The sequence below is a fragment of the Dipteris shenzhenensis genome, chromosome 9, assembly GCF_047967505.1.
Source record: "Dipteris shenzhenensis isolate YYH24624 ecotype China chromosome 9, Dip_SZ_1.0, whole genome shotgun sequence".
Taxonomy (NCBI): domain Eukaryota; kingdom Viridiplantae; phylum Streptophyta; class Polypodiopsida; order Gleicheniales; family Dipteridaceae; genus Dipteris; species Dipteris shenzhenensis.
Genome location: NC_141604.1, coordinates 22,524,133 through 22,546,366, shown reverse-complemented (window position 1 = coordinate 22,546,366; position 22,234 = coordinate 22,524,133). Strand labels below are relative to the sequence as shown.

General features: G+C 41.9%; 1 protein-coding gene across 3 annotated transcripts; it reads right to left on the bottom strand.

Annotated features, from left to right (window-relative positions):
* Positions 1–2,006: 2,006 nt before the first annotated feature.
* LOC147898378 (uncharacterized) lies at positions 2,007–21,944 on the bottom strand. Of its 3 annotated transcripts, none has more exons than XM_087379691.1 (5): positions 21,703–21,838; positions 21,244–21,488; positions 20,371–20,572; positions 2,895–3,016; positions 2,007–2,369 (listed from the first exon to the last, which is right to left on the bottom strand). In XM_087379691.1, the coding sequence occupies exons 1-5, from the start codon at positions 21,740–21,742 to the stop codon at positions 2,181–2,183; spliced, it is 798 nt and encodes a 265-aa protein (XP_087235817.1). In that variant the 5' UTR covers positions 21,743–21,838; the 3' UTR covers positions 2,007–2,180. The 3 variants fall into 3 exon arrangements, with proteins under 3 accessions (XP_087235817.1, XP_087235815.1, XP_087235816.1); XM_087379689.1 differs by having other exon boundaries at positions 21,691–21,828; XM_087379690.1 differs by having other exon boundaries at positions 2,008–2,369; positions 21,820–21,944.
* Between the last annotated feature and the right edge of the window lie 290 nt (positions 21,945–22,234).

Here is a 22,234-nt window from a genome sequence, read left to right as displayed (position 1 = left end):
TTGTTATTATTATTGCGACCAGGACTGAGGCATGGCTCCCAACATGATTCTTAGCTTCAAGATCAAAATGTAGACTTATAAAATATAATGATTCCATCTATATTGGGCTGGATTCGCAAGAGTATTTGAGAAGAAGAATGAGATTCTACCTCGGAGATTAAGATACTTGCAAGGGGTTACCTTGCAGGAGATTATGTGGTTGTAGAATTGTCCTCATAGGAGATTTGGAAGTAGCGCATGTGGGTGGTGGGGTGGTACATCATACTCAAGTAATAATCCTGATTTTTGGCGAGTTTGGCATTCTTTACTGGAACAATATTCTAATTTACAATAAGCCTTATTAGCAAACTTTTCATTTTGGAGATGTCGAGAAGGCAAAGCAATCTGAGGGGGAATAAATAGTAGCTAGCTTGGGAAGATTGATTTCAGCAAGTAATAAATGGTATATTTTGGTTATATGATATCCGAAAATGGTCAAGAAATGAACTTAAGGAGCCAAAAAATGAAATTGGGCAAATTCATACCCGTTTATAATCAATACCTTTGGATTGTCCGTAGTGTGCAAAGGAGTTTCACTAACACAATATGATTTCAAATGGAACTTTCAATGCTTTAGAACATTTGCATTTAAACATGAAAAATGAAATATGCTTCTATACTTGGCATTGAGTTCTAACAATCCATTCATACAAAAAGATTGTTAATCATACAAATAAATGTCCTAATTGCATGTTTCTATGTTTCTTCAAAATTTAAGAAATCAATGCAATTGAGCCTATTAGCTATACGTGTGACGCAATATCATGGGATTATTAATGTTTGCAAAAAGTTTTCAAGGAATCATTGTTGCTTTTAGAACACATTTCTCGTACAGTTATGTTTTGTTGCTACTAAATCATTCAAGGCGGGCTTGTCGCATGAAATGGATCTATGCTAACTTATTTACAATACCTACCATATGAATTATCATCCCATGAATACAAGAAAAAGAGAAAACTGTGTCCTCAAAGAAAAAGAAAATGAATCGCCAACTCCCACAAGAACACAGATCACCATCGCTGCTATGGCTAAGGTCAATTTCACAGTTCTTCGAACCAATTGCAGATAAAAGCTGACATAAATTTAAGTTGAATATCTACATTCTTAGGATGATACAAAAAATAATAAAGCAAATAGAGTGCTACCACCTGTAAAGGAACTACAAAACAGTGTCCCCAAATTCATAATTTTGTCCATCCAATGTCCAACTTGGAAATAAACAGAAGCAACGTGACTGTGAAGAATCCCCATTCACTACACTTGTATCGATCTGATCATGCATATGATAACAATAAACGGAAAGCCACAAAAATGTGTGTGTATGGAGAGAGAGAGAGAGAGAGAGAGAGAGAGAGGACTATGAAGCACTGTTGGCAGCCACCAACTGGCTAATGCACTTCGCTCAACATTAAATCACCAAAAGCTGTGTATAAGCTATCTAGATTCTACACCCACAAACGGTGCCACATTAAGCATGGGGCAACTACGTAACAGCACTAAGCGTCTGCAATGAAGGGTGGCGCAGGGGGAGACAATATTGCCCTCATCGTCTAGATCTCTAATTTATCTCTCATGGAATGTCCTTGATATCCATCCCCCATTTCTCAAACAATTTAAACTCACCCTACATTGCGTTCAGACACAGCTGGCTGGCTGGGGATGGGGGCCTCAACTGTCTCCTTAGAAGCCTTAGCCTACTTCAGTCCCATCTCTCTTACTCTACCAATGTCGAGTCTCATGTGCTTGGTGCTTTTCTTCCTTTATACCTCCACTTCAAAAGGAGAAACTCAAAACAAAAACACAGAAGGCACAAAATAGGAATGCTCCATTGTCAAAGTTGTTGCAGCTTTGTTTCATCTATAAAACAAACCCTATGAGAGAGAAAAAGATTGTGTGTGTGTGTGCACGTGTGCATGAGAGCGAGAGAGACACAGAGAGAGAGAGAGAGAGAGAGAGACTTCAACTAGTATATAGTAGAATCACGAGCTGTTAGCAGCATTCAATTAACTTACTTTTTAGTGCCATAATATAACATATACACCATATTTACCGTCATAATAGTTTGAATACTGGATGATGATGCAGTGGTATAAGAGGTAGATTATTGAACGAGGTGTACAGCACGAAGCCCAGAGCACGTGCTAAATTATCTCCCAATCTGGTTCAATATCATCTTCCACGCCTTGCTCCTCACCATGATCATCAGAGATCAAAACAGTAGAAGACTTTGATTTTCTCTGCCGTAGCAATCTGTCCACTGCATCCGTAGATGATTTCACCATTTCTTCATGGGGTATGGGTAGTTCTTCCTCACAAGCATCCCACAACTCCTGCCAGAACCCGCATTGTTGTTTGAAAGGAACGTTGGAAATATGTGGAAAATGAAAATAGAACTTATGTTATCTGGCTACTTTTAGGAAACATGTATCAGCCTATGCCACTTAACCCATAAAAACAATAGGTTGTAGATGCAAAAGCTAAACAGAGAACCATATAAGAGAGAGTCTCAAATGCAGGCTGATATTGAAGTTGAGATATCTATGTATACTTGATCTCTATGAAGTTTTTTTCCCATGATTGATTACATGTTGTGACAGCAGGGTTACTTCGGTTAAAACATATAATTAGACCTAAAACATAAAACAGAGAACCATATAAGAGAGAGTCTCAAATGCAGGCTGATATTGAAGTTGAGATATCTATGTATACTTGATCTCTATGAAGTTTTTTTCCCATGATTGATTACATGTTGTGACAGCAGGGTTACTTCGGTTAAAACATATAATTAGACCTAAAGCGGCACAGGAATTCTAATGCAACCCCTGAGAGTCAGCGTGTCATATGTAAGTACTTACCATCTGATTCTGTACTTCATTGCCAATACTCCTGTGTCCACTTATACTCTCCAAATTTTCTGACTGCAAAGTATTGTGCACTACGTTGCTGTCAGCCTGAGATTCCATAATAAGATGAGCTCCTGATTTCATTTTGGCAGTGCAAGTCAGATTCTCTCTCTCTCTCTCTCTCTCTCTCTCTCTCTCTCTCTCTCAGAGCGCACTCTTAGCTTTCAGAGTTCTCTAAATTGAAATATTAAGCCTCAGCACCGTAACCTTGTCAGTAGTTATCAAACATTTTTCCAAAGGAAGTAAATCTTCTCAACGTGAGACTGTAGTGAATGTGAGAGCGTATTGAATGCGAGTGCATTTGTGTGTGCGCGCCCTCATAAGCTGTGTGTGTGCACATTAGCTCATGGACGTAAATGCATGTGCACATATACATACTTGTGCAGGACCTTGTGTGAGCATATGTGCATTCAAGTCTCTGAATATTATGCATTAGAAAGTGTAAGTGGATGTGCACATCCACGAGTTTGTAATTGTGCACACATACACACGTGTGTGTGCGTGCATGCGCACGCGCGTGTGTGTGTGTGTCTTTTGATGTTGTAACTACTTTTCCCCTCTTTTCTGGGGGACAGTTTCACAGTTTCTTGTAATATAATACAAATGGTTTTCACCAAAAAACAATGTGTGCATGTGTGTGTGTGTGTGTATAAGTGGAGACTTTTCTGGCATTATGTACATAGAATGCACCCTGATGTAATTTCTTTATAGGAACACAACCAACACTTCTTGGCTGGCCAGCAAGGTCACTATGCTGGGTATGACATTTTTTATGCTGGTACAATGCACTTTTCGGGAGTCTACATGTTGGTGAAACATGATATGCAGCCCACGGTTGCTTACAATGACCCCCAGGGTCGATGGATGGTGATCAAATGCACTTGTCATGCTGATCTCTATGAAATAGCATCTGTCTATGCCTCTCAAACTTCAGCGACAAGAGCTCGAATGTGGGCCTCCCTCAAACAATATCCATGGCTGTCCAATGCCTTTTTGTGTGGAGACTTTAACAACTCGCCTGCCACTCAAGACAATACCACTCATCGTTCTCATATGATCCGCACTGAGCTTCAACATTGGGAAGATATGCTTTCTTTCTTGCATGCAGAAGATCTATGGCTCTCAACAAGGGACAGAGATATGGGTTATACATACCATCACAATGCCCTTACTCATTATTGGGCTCGACTTGACAGATGGTATCTGTTGCATGCTCAGCAGTATGCCAGTTTTACATGTGCATTATGGGTCGATCATTCCCTCTTGCTATCTGATCACTTCCCAGTATGCTTGACTTTATCTATGGCGAGTTTGACAGATGATATGCCTTTTTTTGGTCGTCGCCTACTTCATGTTAATAGTGCTTATCTGCTTCATCAACAATTTCAAAACATGGTGAAAGCGGCTGTCTGCCCCCTCCTCTCACATGCTCAGGAGGATATGGATTTTGCTTGGATCAGCCTTGCTCATCGCTTGCAGGCTGTTATTCAAGACTATGGACGGAGTTACATGGGAGACCTCAGGCTCAAGCTGAAATGGGCTCAATCTCACAAGCAACAAATGGATATAATCAGCTCTTATAGGCAGCTCACCTCCTCTGAACAAGATTCTTGTGCTTATGCTGCTCACATCATCCATCAAAATGATCTTCGTAAATTAAAGAAGTGGCAAATCCGAGCTCGCATGAAACCTCTTTTGGACAAGGGCTGCTCCTCCAAAGCTTTCTTTAAAAGCCTACATGCAGATAGGCGAAAGGAGGATATTTGCAGGATCAGGAAAGATGATGGCACTTGGACTACCTCCAAATCAGAATTGGAATTGCAATGCTCCAGTCACTTCCATCATCTCTTCTCTCCTCAGATTGATCATTCCGTGCAAGTGAATGCAGCCAGGTTTCAATTCCTTACGCATGTTCAGCCCATATTGTCTTGGGAACAGGCTCATGCATTAGAGCAGCCCTTTAAGCTTACTGAACTGGATGATGCTTTGAGTCATTTACGTAAAGGCAGCTCTCCTGGTTGGGATGGATTGACCGTTGAATTCTTCCGTGCATTTTGGGGTGATCTCAAACACATACTTCTTCTTATGATCAATCATGCTTGGGCAGAACAATCTCTTCCTCCTTGGAAACATGGCCTTGTCAAATTGATCCCCAAAAAAAGGTTATCTGAGACAATGGTTGATTGGCGGCCCATATCTCTTATGCCAGTCATTTACAAACTTATTGCCAAAATGATTGTCCTCAGGGTTCGATTCATTTTGCATGCAGGACTTCATCCCAGGCAGTATGGGTTTGTTCCCAAAAGGCAGATTACTGACAATATCTCTAATGCTTTGCTTGCGATTGAGTATGCTAAATACTCCAAACAAGATGTTCTCATCCTGCAAGTAGATATTGCGAAAGCATTTGATACTGTCCATTGGGATTTTATCTCTCAGACTATGCATAAATTGGGATTTGGCCCTCGGCTGGTTCACATTATTTACTGGCTCTACTCTCATGCCACTGCGCAATGTTTGCTTGCTGGTGGGTTGTCAAGAACTTGGACTATGACCCGCTCAGTGAGACAGGGTTGCCCCCTTAGTTCGCTATTGTATGCCATTGCTACCCACCCGTTATTGTTGCATATGGATCATCTTGCAGATACAAGGCAGCTTCATGGCTTGCAAATTCCAGGGGCACAGCCATTTCTTGCACAGGCATATGCTGATGACTCATATTTCATGCCCAGGAATTCTCAAAGTGACCTATCTATTTGATGCATACTTTGAACAATTTTGGCATAGCTGCTGGACTGCATATTAACTTTCAGAAATCAAATCTTCTAGCTTTGAAAGAAGCTGATTGGCATGCACTTCTCTGGCCCGGTCACATTATTTCTTCCCATACTATTGAGAGGCACTTAGGGTATCCCATTGGCTGGAATATTACCCCGCAACAACAGCTCAAATGGGTGCTTCAAAAGATCAACAAGAAGCTGGAATACTGGCATCTATCCACTTGGCCTCTACACGTTCAACTTCGGATAGTCCAATCCATCATTATGGCATATGTGCAATTTTATTTGCCTCTTCTTTCCTGGTCTCATAAGCATTTGGCTTCCTATATGTCCCAGGCCATGGAGATATTTTGGAAAAGCAAATCTCACAAAAAGGCTTTGCAGCTACTTCCAATGCAGTCTGTTTGTTCACCTAAGACTCATGGGGGGCTGAATATTCTCAATCTTCAGTTTCATATGTTGGCAAGAAAGAGTACTATGATTGCTGATTTTTTTCAGCAAAAACAGCCATGGGCCATAATGTTAGTAGCCATGTGTGGAAACATGACGTCCCATACATATGGGCACTGGATTACGGATCACTGGGAAGCAGTCATGACCACATTTCAGGGGGAAAATTCCTGGTTGTCCTCTTTCTACTGCTTTCATTCATGATTGGAAGAGAATTCTCTCTTATGCTAAATGGACAGGTGTTTCTTCTCATCATGGCAATTCCTTTCACTTGGAAAGCATCCATTGGAGCAAGGTGTTTGAATCGCCCCTCGCTCTACAGGCACCTATTAAAGCATATAATCTAATGAAATTGGGCATAAGATCGGTTGGAGATGTAGTGGATCAACAAGGTTACATGTTATCATTTCCACAAGCTTGCAGGACATTCCCTTTGGGTCTACATCACAGATCCATTTGGAGAATACTTACAACTATGTTGCAGCCATTTACTCCTGTTCCTCCATTGTTTGCATAGGACAGATTATTGGACTGGAATCTGATCTCTCCATCACCTGCTATCTGTTCGCTTTCAATGCACAATTTGACCTCCTCGATGGTCTACAGATTTCTTCTTCCATCGCCATGGATTGATAAGCATGCCAACACTCTTTGGAATTTGGATAGGCCTTTATCCTGGTGGCAATCACGACTCAAGAAAATTTGGAAAGCCAAATTGCCATTGAAACAGAGGCTTTTCTTCTGGAGATGTATAGTGGGAGCTTTTTCCATTGGGGTGAAATTGGCAGCACGTCGCATTGCTTCCCCTTCCTGCCTCCGTTGCTCTCATCACCGTGAGACAGTTCCTCATCTATTATGGTCTTGCTCGCATTCCCGGATATTGATCACTCATGTCTCTCATTTGCTGCGGCTTCGATTTCCCTCCATCAGACTCGGGAAACTCTTCTGGATGTTTGGATGCTTCTCATCTCAGATGTCTCCATTCCTCTTTTTCTTTCACTGGACTCGCTTTTGGGTACTATGGACCATTTGGACACAAAGATTGCATTCTAGGATGGGACAACAGTTTCCTCAGGCATATGCTTTCTTCAGAATGTCCCTCAAGCAATCTCTATATGATAGTTATGCTGCGAGGGACTTGGATGCTACTAGCCTTGAAGTGTTTTCTGACTGTTTTTGAGTTCTCTCATTAGGCTCTATCTCAGAGTCTAATGTCATGTACATTGATCTCATGTTAATAATATAGTTACTAGTTTTACAAAAAAAAAAGTGTGTGTGTGTGTGTGTGTGTGTGAATGAGAGAGAGTGTGTGTGCGTGGCAGTGTGTGTATGTGTGTGTGTGTGCATGTGGGTGAGAGCGTGTGAGAGAGAGATTCCGTGCTAGCCCTCGTGCTCCCACGCTATAGCTGCTTGTTTCTCCCTCAATTTGACACCCTTAAGCTCCTTTTGACGTCCGTTTTCTGTCTCGTACGCTCTGTCAAAAAATTCGGGAAAATTTTTTTTTTCCTACTGTCAAAAATCCGTACGATTTCGTCCGTACAGTCAGAAAAGTCCGTATAGTCTGTACAGTCGGGGAAGTTCGTACAGTTTGCTTGCCAGAAAGATTTTTTTTTTGAAAATCCGTACAATTAGAAAATCTGTACGATTTTGTCCGTACAGTCATAAAATTCCGTACAATTTGTCCGTAGAGTCGGGGAAGTCCGTATAGTTTGCCTATCAGAATTTTTTTTTCGTACTGTCCAAAATCCGTACGATTTCGTCTGTACAGCCAGGAAAACACAGTACAGTTTTGTACCTGCTGTGCTTTCCTCCTTGTAAAGCGTTGCTGCTTCCAAGTTTTTTCCTTAACTCGAATGGCGGATTATTCCTATGAGAAAACCTTTCACAAAGACAAGTCGGTTTCCAACAACAAACAAAAACATGTGATCGATTCAGATGATTCTCTACAGCAATCTTTCTTTGATTGCTTGCAGACCCGCTGCATAGATCATGAGGTCTTTTTGGCATATACTAAAATTTTCAGTTGATGTAATTGTAGAACCTTTCTTTGAGGTTACTACTCATATAATATAATCAATCAATGATTTCACCCAAAAAAAAAAAAGTGTGTGTGTGAGTGAGAGAGAGAGAGAGAGAGCAACGAGAACAAAACATCAAATACTTATTTAAACACAAAGCAGACTTCAATACAATAAAAGCATGTAGGCTATCCCTTTCTTATACATCATAAGGTGTACTTTTTTTCTCCTAGACTACTAGGGTCTCTTATAGTTATCACCTAACTCTTTCTCTCTCTCGTCATCTACAACTCTTATTCACCCTGAGTCTGATCCCATTTACAATTTGTGGTACACTACTGCAAACTCTGCAATTTTGTGCCTCACAATATCGTACTCAGAAGCCGTATGCTGCCACATATCATCAACAGATGTACCCTCATGCAATTGAGACCTATACCTTCATCCGATGCTAGGTGCATATGATAATTGTGTTGAAGAAACAACATGGAGTAGTTACACATGACTGACAACTCCAATAAAATAGACTCCGATAGAAGGCATACAAAGGAGAGAGTTAGCTGACTCACCTCCTAGCCATAGTCTCAGTACATATAGCCAACCTTGAGCTTGGAAGCTCCAATAAGGCCCTACCACCCAAATCTGAGGCCCTCACCTAAAGGGTAACATCATAGTGAGGTGCGGCCAATTGCCCTAAGATAATGGGTTCAAGCCACATCTCAACCGAATTGCATCTCCCGAGAATGACATATCTAAGGCCATTGCCTTGTATCAATAAACCACAAGACTCGGAGCCCAAAAAATTAATTTCATCATGTGTCACAACATGCCGACATGCACACCTACATTTGCCACCTTACAATGGCTGGGTGCACGGAAGACAAGTGGTGGATGGAGTGGCCATACTTACTCTTATGACAATCTCATCTATCCTAGCTGTCCTAGCTGCCCTTAGTGCACCACCTGTTTCATAAAGGCTGTCACATGTGCCCAGACCCCATCATGTTCTCTCTCTCTCTCTCTCTCTCTCTCTCTCTCTCTCTCTCTCGATGTGTTTGGCGGGTCGAGATACAGTCCGTTGTGGCCTGGTTGATTGCAGAGGCTCATTGGAGTCTACGTGCCTTAGTTACAAAAGGTGCTGCGATGACGACTGCTTGAGTCTTTTGGTTGCTTGAGGGAGCGAATTGTCTGGTTTCACAAATTCAGAGGGCCCGTAACACCATTTCAAAGAGCATTGCTTGGAAAGGGAGGATACAAAGGAGGCTTTTCCAAACGGGCTTTTCCAAAACGATCTAACGAGAGGAGCGACGAAAGAAATGGTAGAAGCAATGGGCTAACGAAAGAGCTGGAACTTACTGGAACGATGCGTGGGAAGGGCAGAAGCTAATGAAGTAATCTTCAATCGCTTAGTGCTATCGACGCGTCTCCATGCAGAGCTTGGCACTTGGCGCTTGACGTTGGACGACCAACCCACGTAGATAGACTCCAGCACAAATATAATCGGGATCAAGCAGTTAGTTTTCAGTTAGTATCGGATCAAAGCACACAGATATTACACAGAAGGGTGCATCACAAGCGAGACACTAAAACAGAGGAAACTGTCACAGAGGGGTGTTCACACAATGTTTACCCCAACATCAAAAATGTTCACTCCCAGAAGATCTCCTTTGAGGATTGGGCCCCTAATGCCCCCATTTTCCAGTTTTTACAAGACTACAAGAAGGCAAATGTACGAGACTATGGTCAAGATGAAGGAAGAAATTACCTTGCTGAACCAAGAGGTTCAACAGTTAAAGAACAACATGAATGAGATGGCCCAGAAAATGCTAATCATGGACAGCAAGATAGAGAAGGGGTTTGCAAAGGTTCTGGGCATAGAACAGAAAATAGACAGCCAGTTAGAAAAAGGATATGCCAAAGTTCACAGCATGGAACTGAAAATAGAAAAGGAAATATCTTGGCAAAAAGGGCAGGTAGAGACAGAGCAGAAACTTGCACAACATATGCCAAAAAAAGAAGACATCATCAACACTATTGACGAGTTGGTCAATAGTAGAATGAGGGAGCAAAAAGAGCAGCAAGAAAAAGCTCTAAACATGAGATGGCCCAGAAAATGCTAATCATGGACAGCAAGATAGAGAAGGGGTTTGCAAAGGTTCTGGGCATAGAACAGAAAATAGACAGCCAGTTAGAAAAAGGATATGCCAAAGTTCACAGCATGGAACTGAAAATAGAAAAGGAAATATCTTGGCAAAAAGGGCAGGTAGAGACAGAGCAGAAACTTGCACAACATATGCCAAAAAAAGAAGACATCATCAACACTATTGACGAGTTGGTCAATAGTAGAATGAGGGAGCAAAAAGAGCAGCAAGAAAAAGCTCTAAACATCAGAATTGTGGGGATGGAAGAGAGTGAAAACGAGGACATTGAACAGGTCCTCACACACGTCTTTCAAAGGATCATGCACATATCTGCCACAAAATGGCAAGATACATTCAGAGTGGGAAGGAAGGGTGAAAAACCAAGACAAATTATAGTAAAATTTTAAGATGCACAGTCCTGCCTCAAAGTACTGAATCACAAGCATCATCTCAAAGGGCACTCCATATGGATAAACGAAGACCTCACGAGAAATCAATATGCCCAAAAACTCAAAAGGCTAGAAGTCATTAGGAATGCAAAAAAGGAAGGAAAGAATGCCTATATGAAGGATGGGAAAGCAGTAATTACAGCAAAGAGCAAAAGGGGAGAGAAACAAAAGGATAAATAGGAATACAAGACCCTCAGAATCAAAATATGGAATGTGGAAGGATGGAATCTAGACAAGGTCATTGCATCAGAAGATGAAGTGTTGGAGGCAGACATACTCATAGTGTTGGAAACATGGGAGCACGAGGGAAATGAATCCCCAGAAATCAAGGGGTTCTTGAAGACATCAATGTGGAATGCAAAAACACACATGGGGGGAAGAGGTTTTGGAGGGATTGCATGTTACATTAGCATGACATGGCAGAAATCAGCGAGAGTGATAAAGAAGGATCCACATAAACAATATATGTGGTTAGAGATAGTAGCAAAAGAGGGAAATATAAGGTTGGCAATGTGCTGTTTTGCACCCCTGCGATCACCCATATACAAACAAAACAGCCATCTATCCCGAGAGGACCCTCTTATGCACTTGGGAGAAGACATAGCTCATTTCTCTAAAGAGCATGTAATTATCCTCGCCGGAGACTTCAACGCAAGGACATGATCATTACAAGGGATCGTTACACTGGAAGGGAAAGATCCCATTTGGATGGAGGAAATGGAAAAGGACAATGCATAAAGAAAAGGCTGGAAAAGGAAATCCAGAGATGATGGGGAAATCACCCAAATGGGAAGGCAACTCCTCACCCTATGCGGATGCTTTGGAATGCAAATTTGCAATGGCACCCCGTACTTCAAAGAAATGGAGGGATACACATGCAAAACTCCTCAAGGGTCGAGCGTACTTGATTATGTGATCATGAACCCGCATGAAAGACACATACTTGAGCACTTCAAGATTGAAGTGGAGTCTATTGATTCCAATCACAGAGCAATATCTATGGGCATTGTAGGGACAAAGCATATAGTAAAAAAAAAGGAAATTCCTGAGCAACCCATGCTCAGATTGGATTATAAAAAGGCACACATATATGAACAGAAACTAGAAGAAGAAATAGCACGTTGTCAGACACCTTCCACATGCCAAGAAATGAGTGAATGCATGACAGACTTAACTGCAAAAAACAGCTCATGAATGCTTTACAAAAAGCAAGGGGAGGAGCAAAGGCATGCCCTGCAACCACTGGTATGATCAGGAATGCAGAGTAGCAAAAAAAGCATGGACAACAGCAGACACAACCGAGAAGGAGGACAAAGCTAGAGCCTACAGAAAGTTGGTAAGAAACAAAAAAAGAGAGTTTCTCAAGAGCAAACAAATTGAGAGCTTTGATGAGCTTAAGCAAAATCCCATAAAGTTTTTCCAAAAGCTACATGGCAGCATACCCCAAGAGAGGAAAGCATCATGGGAAGACATCATAGATTTCATCAAAGGCCTCTAAGAGAGAGGGAGAAGAGAAGGTCAATAATAACTTTTCCATCAAAGCTGTAAATGATGTCATAACAGAGGAAGATGTGGGAAAGGGTCTAAAAGAGCGCAAACGGAAAGGCTCCAGACACACAAGGGCTAGTGGCTGAAATGCTGAAATGGGGGGGTGAGAAGACAGAAAATGCTCACTACACTCATGAATCGAGCCTTAGAAGAAGGTTTCCCAAGGAATGGCAGCTTCGCAGGATCGTACCAATCCATAAGAGCGGGGACACCAAGGTGGCCAAAAACTACCGCACCATCATGGTGAGTAGCCTAATGGCCAAGTTATATGGCACAATAATTGAGCAAAAACTCAGCAAATGGGTGGAAGAGCAAGGAGCCAGGGCACCATCCCAGGGAGGGTTTCGTCCTAAACATTCGACAATAGACCACTTGGTTGCCATACAGGCTACAACGGAGGGGCTCAAGAATAAGAAAGAAGTAGTCTATTGTTGCTTTGTAGACTTTAAGAAAGCATTTGACACAATTCCACGCAAAAAGATATGGGAAAGACTGGAAAAGCTTGAACAGGAGATCAAAGAAGCCACATACAGGTTATATGAGAGAGTATTAGCTGAATTAGCGCAACCACTAGTAGATGGTTCATACTCTGAAGGAAAAGTCATCATAAGCAATGATATAGGAGTCAAGAAGGCTGCCCCCTCTCACCAACTCTCTTTGGTCTATTCATCGATGAATTGGAAGAGTGGATGAGAACACACAACGGCGAAGGTGTCCAGATTGCAGGCTATGCCCTCTTATTGCTTATTTACGCAGATGATGTAGTCTTCTTCGCAAAAAGCAAGAAAGAGATGCAAACACATTTGGATACACTGGGAAAATTCTGCACACACTCAGGAATGCAAGTCAACATATCCAAGACAAAAGTGATGGTAATTGGGACTCGGAATAAACAGGTTGATCTCACTTTTGAGGGGGAGCCTCTCGACGGTGTCGCTACATACAAATATTTGGGGCTGGAATTTGCAGACACTTACAAGTGGAATGCATGTGTGGAAAGAAGAATCCTGGGAGGCTTGAAAGCTTTATATAGCTTCCAAAACAAGTACAGAAAGGCATACTTATGGAACTAGGAAATGAGAAAGTTTTTGTATACCATGCTCGTACAAACAATGATCCTTTATGGGTGCCCAGCTTGGACACCTGGGCTTTCTAGGGCCTACTGGAACCGAATAGAGACTTTGCATAAACAATTTCTCATAGGGGAGTTAGGGGTGAAGGCACAAACACCGTACCCCATCTTATTGGGTGAGACAGGTATGATACCTCTCAAAGGAGAGGCATTGTGCCAATTCATGGCATACCTCAGCAAAGTTGGAAAGATGGACGCCAATAGGATACCACACAAAGCAATGGAAGCTAGACGAAGCACTGGATGGCACAAAGAGGGGCTGAAATGGTTGGAATTATGGGGTATAACCGCTGCTGATATCCCCGAAGATGCATGGGAAATCAGGGAGCTAGTGATGCAGAGAATGCTACAGAAGCTATGGCAAGAACCAGGGGCAAAATGCAGTTTTATAAGCAGGAAATCAATCCGATGGACAGCTATGGAGTGTAGAAATACCTCGGGGAAGACATATCAATATTCAAAGACATTTAATCTGCAAAATCAGAGCCAGCTCACATGATCTCAAGGTGAAGAGGGGAAGATGGGCAAGACCCAGGGTACCAAGAGAGGAAAGAGTATGTAAAATCTGCCCCACAGGAGAAGTAGAAAATGAGCAACATGTACTCCTAACATGTTGAGCATATGCGCAAATCAGAGAATGTATAGGGGCAATAGAAGCAACCTGAAATCCCTACTGGAGTGGCCAGCCAAAGAGCTACGCAACTACATAAAGGAAATTTCAGAATATCGCAACAAAGTACTTGGTCTAGCACAAAGGCTAGCACAACAAGTACTCACTGCATAGCACATTTATGCTTTTATTTTATGATATTTTCTTTCAATGGATGTAAACAATCACTACTTGTTGATAGTGATCACTGTCCCATAGATCCTGCAGGGTCTCACGAGGACGTTAATACATTCATATCATTCATATCATATCATATCTATCTCTCTCTCTCTCACACACACACACACACTTTTTTTGTGTGAAATCCATGTATGTTTATATTACAAGAAACAGTCCCCAAAGAGGGAACATGCAATTACAGCATCAAAAGATGTCAATATAAGACAAGTAAACAGAGGAATCTATCTGATGAACACACAGACAATCATAAAAAGATTGCATAAGTGACATCAGGAAATAGTGAAACTTGGACACACGCACACTTTTTTTTGTGAAACTTGGACACACACATACACAAGAAAGCATGCACCCAAGTATGTATGTATACATAATGTCATGGCATCTGCAGCCCATGGCATGACTGCCTACGTGGAGCCCTGCAGCCCACAGCTGTTCAGTCAGCAGGTCAGAGCATGGGAAGGATGATGTCGGGAGCTTTGTCTGCAGTGAACCTTAATGCAGAACTTTGCAGGAATGCTCTACCTTTGAGCAGCTACTGAAGCCTACGTACACACACGTGGCAGAAGAGGAGTCTACTTCAGAGGTTGCAGCAAACGGAGTCATATTTGGTACCTTACCTCAGTGATTGTTTGCTGAAGGTGCTGCTACGTATTGGCATTTTTTGTTCTTAGTTTATACCATTATATCTATTGTAGCTTGGCTGTACACATGTGTTCTCTTCCAGATCTGTATTACTTTCTTTACAGTTCAGTAAGCACACATTTTGAGTTGTACATATGCCTATAAAAGACCCCCTTCAGGGGGGAGCATCGCATCTCGCATACAGCCTCCAGTAGGTGAACAGCAGATATCCACACAGTTCAGCCTACAAATCATCCCTGAGGTTGAAAAGAAGAGGGAGATTTATGCATCGAGCCCAAACTAGTGGTCTCAGTTTGAGTTAAATCCAAGTATCTAGCATGAGCTATGGCCCTAGCAAACTTAGGATAAAATGTTTGTTCTAGAACCAATGTTTAATGAATTGTGTGCATGGGTAGGTGGGTAAGCAGCAAAATTTAAAGTTTAAACTAAAAAGGAATTTCCCTAATTAACTAAATTTAAAAAATCCTATTATGTTAATTATTCTCACACAAGAACACACACGCACATGCACACACATATATATAGAGAGAGATGCACATGTAAGTATGTATGTATACATATATACATTGTATGTATAGGTAATACATGCATGCATGTGTGCAGGTACACCCGCTTTTTTTTTTTTGGGGGCGGGGGGGGGGGGGGGATGTGGGGTGTTAAGCACATATTTCATTTAGAAGAATGTACATTCATAGCTGTCCAAAGTATACAGCTACTACTCAAAACTAGAAGTAGTAATAAAACACTTCTAGCTGGGCGCGCGCGCACACACTTTTTTTCTTTTTAAGTGAAAGCCTGTTTATATTACAAGAAAAGCCACCTCAAAGCGGGGAGCTAGAAATTACATCAGCTAAAAATCTCTGTATATGCTAAATATACATCATGATCGATGTAGCGAGTCTACAAGCAGTCAAAAAAAGATTGCTACAGAGAACGCTATAAGAAAGCAAATAAAGAAAATAAAGACTTTACAATTCCTGTTAGTCCAAAGTGCCCAATACAAACCCAAACAAAGAAAAGATCAAACTCCTGAGTGCGCAGATGAAAACCAAAGAGCCAGAAGAATTTCCCAAAAGCAAGAGTCGGGAATCTCGTTCTCAACTGTCGAAGAACTCACGAGAGGATCGGCAAAACCAGAACAAATGAAGCACAGTCTCTTGAGAAGCGAAACATCTGCGACATACAGTAGGAGCAATGTGTCTACATGCCAATAGTTGGCTAAATGGAAAAACCCCCAAAAGAACTCTCCAAAAAAGGACCTGTTGCCGAAGAGGAACTTTATATGCCCAAAGTTGCCTTAGTCTCTTTCTCCACCACTTAGCTGGCCGATGCATTCGCCAAATAGAATTAGCCTTAATTGAAACCCAAGGCTGAGGCAAAAGGATTTTATATAATGCAGGCACTGTAATCTGAGATAGCCTCAAAGGACAAAAGAAGGACTTGCGGGAAGTCAAAATCCAATCCTTCAGCCTATCCTCAAGTTCCAAAGGAGGAATTGGGACAAAAGGTAAAAGCATACAAGTAATTTTTTGCCAAAGCCATACTATGTGGCTGCGAGAGAAAAAAGTAAAATAGTTCCATCATCATGGATGACATCCGCAACAAAAGTAATTCCTTTGAAGTACTAATATAGGAACGTCTAGGTTCTTGTAAGGCCAACGGAGGGTGAAAAGCTTTTGACCAGTGAATGCTTTCAGCCCTCAAAGAATTTCCTATCAGAGAATCGCGGCCATGCCATTCCAAGTGAGAAAGGATGTGCTTCCAATCAAGAAGCAAGCAGGCAACCATGCAATGTACCATCAAAGCAACCAAGTAAGAAATCCCACTGAGTGGGTTGCCAGTGACCAAAGGTAGAAGTATTGATTTGTTATAACAAAGAGCGAATCATAACAGCCCAAGGTTGATCACCTTGCATAAATTCCAGCAGCATTTTTCCTTTGTGAGCAAGGATGTGCACCTGGATATCAATGATATTAAGAACTCCATGCATTTTTGGTGAACATAGTCAATGCACTAAAAGCAGTCTTAGACTTTTCCGGCCATGCTTGGATCGCCAAAAGATTTCCATGATTATAGACATGAAAGAAGCAAGATCCGCTTTAGTGAACATGATCAGAGGCAAATAGAATTGAATATAGGCCACTAGAATAGACTGTACTATTCGAAGTCGAACATGCAATGGCCAGGTTGCTAGTTTCCAATATTCGATCTTTTTTCTGAGCTTGACAAGTACCCAATCAATCTACTAACGATGGGTGATCCCCCAACCCCAAAGAGTAACCAAGATGACAAACAATTTGAGTGGGTGGAATTATTTCCCCTGGCCATAAGAGACTGTGCCAGTCTTTAGAATGCAAGGGGAGCAGCTTAGACTTTTGAAAATTCACATGAAGACCAGCTGCCAAACCATAGAGCGAAAGAGCTTGCATCAAAGTGAAAAGATCATTCTGAGTATTCTTTCGGGTAAAATAGGAATCATCAGCGTAGGCTTGAGTAACCATGCTGCGATTTTCTGCCATTTCCAAGCCATGAAGGATTCCTGTATCCACCAGATTGTCTATATATTGCAACATAGGATGCGTAGCAATGTCACACAGCAAATCTCTAAGGGGACATCCGTGATGGACCGAACAAAAAAGAGTCCATTCTTCAGAAATGTCTCTAGAGAGAATACAGGCAGCTTGTCCTCATAGAGCCAGTAGATAATTTGCTGCATTTTTATTCCAAACCCCAAAGCTCGCATGGTTTGCGATATAAATTCCCATTGAATTGTATCAAAAGCTTTTGCAATATCCACCTGCAAGAGTAGAACATCCTGTTGTGTATATTTTGCATATTCCATCCCAACATAAGCATTTGCAATATTGTCTGTTATATGCCTACAAGGGATAAACCCATATTGAGAAGGATGCAGCACCTCATGCAAATAACCTTTGATACGATCTGCAAGCATTTTGGCTATGATTTTGTAAATGACCGGCATAAGCGTGATGGGTCTCCAATCAGAGAGTGAATCACATAATTGCTTCTTAGGAAGGAGCCTTACAAGTCCTTTTTTCCATGACATTGGCATGTGCTGATTTTCCCAAGCTGAGTTAACCATGCACAGTAGAGTAGATTTCAGAAGATCCCAAAAAGCCAAGAAAAATTCAACAGTGAGACCATCCCATCTTGGAGATTTCCATCCACCACAAGATTTAACTGCATCAGACAATTCGCTTTCTGTGAAGGGGCTTTTCAGTTCCAAAGCCTGTGTAGCAGAATGAATAGGATGGACATGTTGTAAAAGAAGTTGCCCGGGAGGATCCACATGCCCAAAATTAAAGGAGAAGTGTTGCACACAAGTAGCAGCAAGTTCTGAGCGAGATAATAGGTTTGGCCCTCCCTTCAAAAGGTGACATGTATAAAAGGCCAAAACTTTGACTTTGATCTTTAGTTATTGATTGCAAGTCTTGGTGGTATACAAGCTCTGCTCTTGCCTCTTGTGAAAGCTAACTCATCCCCCTTCCCTTTCTGATTCCCCTCCATATTTCCCTCTTCCCATCTCCTCTCCCCTCCCTTTCCCCCCTTCTTCTCTTGTGGACTCACCATTGAAACAACTCTGGGAGCCATTTGCATGACACTTGTGGACAGTTTGTTCTTGTATTTCTCTTTGGATGTGATATGTTCTTGCTGCCATCAGCTTGCAATGTTAGGCAATTTTCACATTGGCTTGCCAAAAAGTGCCGAAGGGTTTAGCTGTTGCTAAGGACACATGTTATTTATAGAAATGTCTCCTTATATTGCCAACAACATTTTTAAATATTGAAGGATTCCATGTGATTTAGATGCCAGTGGTCGACGCCTGCCTTCATGAAGAAGTGGTTATTTGCCACATGACTACAAAAGCGGCATGCTCTTGAAGGATGGATTCAAACCATGGATGAAAAGTTTGAGGAAGAGCAAGTTCAAAGGTATATGGTAGGATTAATTTTTTAACTCCGCACCAAAGTTGACATTAACTTTGAAGGCCATAACTAAAGCCAATATGAATAGCGCCAATAAGTGAAAGGATATAAGGCCCATTTTTAAAGGCTATTCTAAGGGAAAAAGGAACAAATTGGGTCATATCATCCCATGCCACTTTCCCACCCTCAGATTTGGTCCCATGTAGCTTCTGGAATTAATTTCTAGAATTTTTCCTGAGATCCTGTTTGTTTCTTAGGAAGTCTTTCTTCTTTTTCCTGGCTATTAACCTGTAATCTCTTGCTTTGGCCTCATTCCCTCCGTGTCTGCTGTTTTCCATGCTTTATTTCCTGTTCTGCACTCTTGGTGGTACCAGTGATTGTAGGGCATGCCTACACTCCTCCCCTTGCCCTTTGGAAATTATTTTGAACGAAGAAAACAATAAGGAAAGAAGAGGTTTGGAAGAGGTCATCGAAGTCGTAGAAGATCTCACCCACATGAGAAAACACATACTCACTATGCAGGTGTTTCAGGCTATAGATATGCAATGGAGCCCTTTTCGGAAACACGAGAGGCCAACATGCAAGACCCCAAGGCTCACATGTAATAGCAACAAACTACTAACCATCATGGTGAGCAATTTGCTAGCTTAACTGTATGGCACCATCCTCGAGTACAAAATCAACAAGTGGGCAGAGGAACAAGGACTAAGGGCACCATCCCAGGCAAGGTTCTGCACAAAGCCTGGCCCCAAACATTCACAGTGGACCATTTGGTCACTTTTAGGGCTGCGAATGGAGAGGGTCAAGAATAAGAAGAAATCCATGTACTGCTATATGAGAAGGTGCTTCGCTGAACTGGCACAACCAACAGCTGGTGGCCCCTACAACCAGGGGAAGGTAATCGTAAGCAGTGACATAGGAGTCAAGCAAGGCTACCCTCTCACCAACTCTGCTTGAATTATTCATTGATGAGTTGGAAGGATGGATGAGAGCCCATAGTGAAGGGGGAGTCCCTACTCATCTACGCGGATGCCGTGGTCCTCTTTGCAAGGACAAACCTACTCCCACTCGAAATCAGGTCCTAGATTGGGTATAGGCGAGCCTTGCATTGGACAATGAAAACATGCAAATACTGAAAACACTCAAGAATGCAGGTCAGCATTGCCAAAACACAATCGAAACACGAAACAAGCAAAAAGCCTTCATGTGAAGGGGAACCCTTGGAAGCAACCACCACATACAAATATTTGGGACTGGAATCATGGACAACTACAAGTGGAATAAGGGAGATATATGAATTTGTTTTGCATGATGAGAAGCTTGATGTACAAAATTTATAGATACACAAGGATGGTTACACAGAAAGAGAAAGAAAGAAAGAAAGCTATATTAACATCTTCGGGAGGCCTCACGGGCCTGAGAGAGAGAGAGAGAGAGACACAGAGAGAGAGAGAGAGAGAGAGAGAGAGACCATCTGTGTCTTCTTGTCTTGGCTTTACAGCCGTCGTGGCTGTCTCCATCGAACAGGTGGCAACCCTTTCCGGCTCAGAGATTACAGATACTTCAGGGGTACTGTCGTTTAAAGTAAGCAGATCCTGCATAAACTCTGTGTAAAGTCTCCGCACATTTGAGCCCATCAGATTGGCTTGGTTCTCCACATACTTTGCTGTTCCCTATAATCAAAAGCTAGACGGGTGAGAACAGCTTGACGATCTTTTTCAGTTGAGTTATTCTTAGTGAAGATTTCCATCTTTTATCATTCATATGAGCAGCACACTTTTCTCGTCAGGTCACAGGCTTTAACAGAAGAACATTTATACGACGTTTGGGAACTTCTGTAGCCAGGGATGATGAACTTACTCATCATCATCAACACAACAAAGAAAACATCAATCTAAAGTACAAACTCCAATTCTTTGGGACAGGCAACGTAAGAGTAGAAATTATACAATGAGACTTTTTTGTATCTCAGTTGCACCACCCTTGAATCAACTTCTGCACGGCTTCCTCCTAAAGAGATGTTGATTCTAGAACTTTATCGATTTGAGTCCTAGAGATGTTGTCACAAAAGTATATCGATTTGCGATATACTTTTGTGACATATAGCTCTTAGGCGTTTTTGTTGTCATTTCAGGAGAATAATTCTCTGTACGATACATAAAAGTTGGATGGTAGGTGTGCATAGAATTTACCAGGCATCATTGTTAAAAGAGTAGCACTGCATTCTTGGGAGTTTTAAAAGTGGAGAAACAGTATGGTCTGTTTATAACTCGTCGTTCTAATAAAAAGCGTTGCTTGTGCGCAATGGTAGCATAACTTCGAAAAAAAAGAAGGAAAGTCGTACCTTTACAAATGACGATGGCGAATTATCAACCTCCGTACACACAGACTCAAACTTCTGATACAATCGCTCAAACCACGACAGATCCCTGGAGTGAGATTTCTCTCCTATCGTCTCTTCATTTTGGGAAGTCATGCCTTTCCCTGCTCTTTTGCTCGGTAGACAGCAAAGCAAGCAAGCTGTGCTCTGATTCAGGGAAAAGCTAACAGGGTGATGAATAATAGTGTACTTCGGACTCTCGTCTTCATCTGGAAGTATTACAGGAGAATTAATACAGGTAGAAAGGACATATGACAATTGTTGCAAATCCCGACAATAACAAGGATTCCTTCTACGAGTCGCTGTAGACAATCGAAGAAAACGCAATACTATGAATATATTCGCCCCCAACAGTTTCGTGAAGGCGCAAGCTAAGAACTGATCAAGCAAGAATCGAAATTACAAGACGACCAGAATTTATACGAGTAATCGTTGATCGGTTTCTAATCACCAAACTCGCCATAGATGTGGTAACGAACTGCTTGAGCACTTCGATGATCTCAGTGAAGCGAGACTGACAAAGAAGATATCAAAAGCAACCTTGACGAGGAATTGCTGGTCGATTTCTAATCATCAAACGCGCCATTCAGCAGGAAGTTTTGCAGGAAAGCTCTGGTCGAGAAAAACGTGGAAAGCAGAATTGACAATGAAAAGCATCGAAACATGGTCAAGCAATCCCATTAATAAAGCAGAATCTGACTAGTCATCCACTGGATAGTTTCTCATTTTTTTAATCTACGGGGAAGTTACCGATGGCTACTCTACCATCGCAGGATTACTCCCCGTCGGATCAACAGGCTACGATCTCGATAAAACGGGGCCAAAATGATCAATACCTGAATCTCTTCCGCGGGGGACGAGAAGCCAATTTCAATCTTAATCGGGTGCGCATTTCGGAAAAGCGAGGAACCAGAATCACGGAATGACAAAGGATATTCGAGCTAAGCGGAGGCAC